This window comes from Mus pahari, chromosome 13 (genome assembly GCF_900095145.1).
Source record: "Mus pahari chromosome 13, PAHARI_EIJ_v1.1, whole genome shotgun sequence".
NCBI classification, from domain to species: Eukaryota; Metazoa; Chordata; class Mammalia; order Rodentia; family Muridae; genus Mus; species Mus pahari.
In genome coordinates this window covers 26,852,047-26,855,625 of record NC_034602.1, presented here as the reverse complement: position 1 = coordinate 26,855,625, position 3,579 = coordinate 26,852,047, and the positions used below count along the sequence as shown (strand labels likewise).

At 63.4% G+C, this 3,579-nt stretch overlaps 1 protein-coding gene across 1 annotated transcript; it reads left to right on the top strand.

Annotated features, from left to right (window-relative positions):
* The first annotated feature begins 210 nt into the window (after positions 1-210).
* Nkx1-1 (NK1 homeobox 1) lies at positions 211-3,579 on the top strand. The gene is made up of 2 exons (XM_021211276.1): positions 211-676; positions 2,723-3,579. The coding sequence occupies exons 1-2, from the start codon at positions 211-213 to the stop codon at positions 3,577-3,579; spliced, it is 1,323 nt and encodes a 440-aa protein (XP_021066935.1).

The window sequence follows — 3,579 nt, the reverse complement described above, 5'->3', positions numbered from 1 at the left end:
GCGCGTGGGCGCCTCCGGCGGGGCCGCCATAAATGCACTGACCGGGCGCGGCGGGCGCCTGAAGCGGTGGCGGAGGCAACGCTTGGCAGCACCAGCCGAGCGGGACGCAGCGCCTAGAACAGCTGGGCTGAGGCTGATTTTTGTGGGGCGCAGGGATGGGATCCCAGTAGGTAGTGGGGGCCCGAGCCGCCTGAGCGGCCCGAGGCCGGCATGAGTACCAGCGGCCCGGCGGCACCTGGGGACGTCCCCGCGCTGCCACCGCCACCGCCCGGGCCCGGCTCGGGGCCCGCACCGCCGGCTCCTGCGGCTACAGCTCGGGACGCAATGGACGGACGAGCTGAGCTGCCCATCTTCCCCCGGGCTGGAGTGCCACCGCTCGCGGCCAGCGACACTGTTCCCGCGGTGCCAGAGGGGGCTGGAGCGGCCCGGCCCGCCGCGCCCCCGCGCCCCACCTCCTTCTCCGTGCTGGACATCCTAGATCCCAACAAGTTCAACAGTAGGAGACGCCGCTGCGTGCTACTGGGCCCTGTGGTGCCCGCTACCTGTGCCCCATGCGCCCCGGCCGCGTGCGTCGCGGTCCCCTCTGCCTCCGGACGTTCGCCGCGCGCAGAGCTAGAACGCCGAGCCCTTTCCGCCGCCACAGGAGTCGCAGCGGCCGCGGGAGCTGAGCCTACAAGTGAGTATAAGGGGTGGGTGCTAGGGGCGAGGACACTGACTGCTCCGGAATGTTTATGCTCCCGGGATCCCACGGCGAGCTGGGCCTGACCCAGCGCCGCCAGGCTCTGTGGAAAGTTCGCAGAGCGCGGGGTCCGCCCCAAGCATCCGTGGCCTCCTCCCGACCCGGACTCTAGGGCCCTCACTGCTGCATATTTCTGGAAAGGTTCTGCTGGGCCAAATCTGGGGCTTTGGGGTTGCAACTACGGTCCAGGATTCGCCTAGTCAATCTTTGGTGTTGGAGGGTAGTTGGTGCTGGAGGCAAAGGGACAGGCGGCGGCTGGCTTGGCGACTTACCCACCCCCACCGTGGCCTTCCCGGCCCTCCCCCTTTGGACAAATCAGACTAATTGTGACAAAACGCTGGTTATCTCTGGAAAAACAATTAAATCCCTTCGATTACAGTTAAAGGGAAATGTGCTTAGCGGCGGAAAGCGGCCGGTAATGGGGCGGCCCGCGCCCCCTTTGCGGTCGATATCCCATTACGGCGCATGCATATCTCTTTCAAGCACCTTGCAAACTCCCCCCGAACATCTAAATTATAGGGTCAAAATTCGGATAATTACTCGATTAAAACCTATTACACTTATTAGGGGCCGCTATTGATCGCGAATTGCATTCGACCAGCTCCTGATTGCTTTTTGTGCCCCTCCCCCGTCCTCCCTCTAACTTCCTGGCCCCTGCGCCTCTCATGGACCAGAACGCTCAGGGAGAACTGGACTGGGGCCGCCAGCTCTACCAGCGCGGTTGCATTGACCTTCCGTTCCTGGAGAGAGGGAGGGCAGGCCATGCAGGCTGCAGTTGGACCCCTCTCTCCGCCAAGGGGTTGGTCTACGAGGAACCCGCGGCTGCCTGCTGGAGTTGTGTAGGGAGGGAGCGAGAGCTGCACAGTTGGGAGAGGGCAGCCAGGCAGGGCTGGGGCATGGATGACTGGCCACGCGTCGCCTGAGGGAATAGTTGTCCTGCTAAGACCTGGGAGTTGAGGACAGGACACCCGCACTCTTCATGCGACCTGGGTCATTTGAGCTGGGTTATTTGCGAGTTGCGATTTTATGCTCCAGTATGCCGGCACCAACTCGGTCTGAGAGCTGAACACCGGCCCTGGGTCGGAAAACGTAGAGGCCTCCACTGGCATTTAAAGACCACCTGTGGGTGAGGGACATGAAAGGTCCTCAGATTCCTGCAGTGCAGACAGACAGCCTTGCAAAATTTCAGAGAAAAATGCAGTCATGGCGGCAGCATCTCTCTGGATGCAGCGGGACTAGTGCTCATACTCCCTCCCAGGGCCCTTCTTAGAGATTCACAGTGCGCTTTCCCAGCCTCCAAACTCCACCAGCCCAGGGGAAGCTGGAGCCCGCTTAAAACACAGTCGCTGGGAAGCTGGTTGGTGGGCCCCAGAGGTCCGCGGGAAAGCCAGCACTTTGAGACGCCTAGTTTTCAGGACCTGAAGCCTGAGGTAAGGACAGCTCCCAGACGACCGATTTTGGTCTTCAGAAGTGGTCTCCTCAGAGCCGGCCGACCCCACCCCAGGCCTCGCATCTCTCCAGCTATTAACTGTGCGGTAATTGGCTGGCCCCGCGCCCGCTGTAATTGGAAGATAATATACGCCGAAATAAATTAAATGGACTTTAACTAGTTTGTACATTACACAAAATGAGTTTAATTAAGTTTGCATCTGCCCCGTGAATCGATCGGAGCTCTTTCTCCGCTGTACACTCCGAGGGCCAACCGCGCACCGCAGCCCTAAAGGCCGAGGCCAGGACTGCGGATGGGGCAGCAAAAGCAGCTCGACACGGAGTGGGTCCTTCCGAAGGAAGGCAGAGAGGAAAGAAATGCAAGCAACCAAGGAGGAACTGTGGCAAGGAGGAAGGAAAAGAAAGTCTTTGGGGAGGGGCAAACGAGGAAGAGAAGAAACACAACATTTAAAAAAGAATCTCTCCTGAGGGGCGCGGGCAGGGTGACTGGCAGCGGGCCTGACCCTCTGTTCTCTTCCTTTTCGCTGCCCGCAGGTGCTGGGGACTCTTACAGGGCAGACGAGGCCGAGGCCAACGGCTACAGCAGCGGCAGCGGTCGCAGCCCAACCGCGGACAGCGAGGATGAAGCTCCGGAGGACGAGGACGAGGAAGAAGCGCCCGAGGTGCAGGATGTTCAGGGCACCGAGGAGCCTCGGGGAGGCAGCGGCGGTCTCGGGGCCCGCGGGTCGGGCTGCCCTGGAGCAGCCGAGGTCGAGGCTTCCCCCGTGGACGATGCTGCAGCTCCAGGACCCCGCGGGAACTCGCCCGGAGCCCCGGGCCCGCCTGCAACTGCTACAGGAGCGGGGAGCGCGGGGAGCACCCCGCAGGGCGCCGCGGTGACCACCAAGCCCAAGCGGAAGCGCACGGGCTCGGACTCGAAGTCCGGGAAGCCGCGGCGTGCGCGCACCGCCTTCACCTACGAGCAGCTCGTGGCGCTGGAGAACAAGTTTAAGGCCACTCGCTACCTATCTGTGTGCGAGCGCCTCAACCTGGCGCTGTCGCTGAGCCTCACCGAGACGCAGGTGAAGATCTGGTTCCAGAACCGCCGAACCAAGTGGAAGAAGCAAAACCCAGGCGCTGACACCAGCGCGCCGACGGGCGGCGGCGGGGGCCCCGGCCCGGGAGCGGGGCCCGGCGCTGGGCTGCCCGGCGGCCTCAGTCCGCTCAGCCCCTCGCCGCCCATGGGCGCGCCGCTCGCCTTGCATGGCCCGGCCGGGTACCCGGCGCACAGCCCCGGAGGGCTGGTGTGTGCCGCGCAGCTGCCCTTCCTGTCCAGCCCGGCCGTGCTCTCGCCCTTCGTGCTGGGCTCGCAGACATACGGTGCGCCCGCCTTCTACGCGCCCCACCTCTGA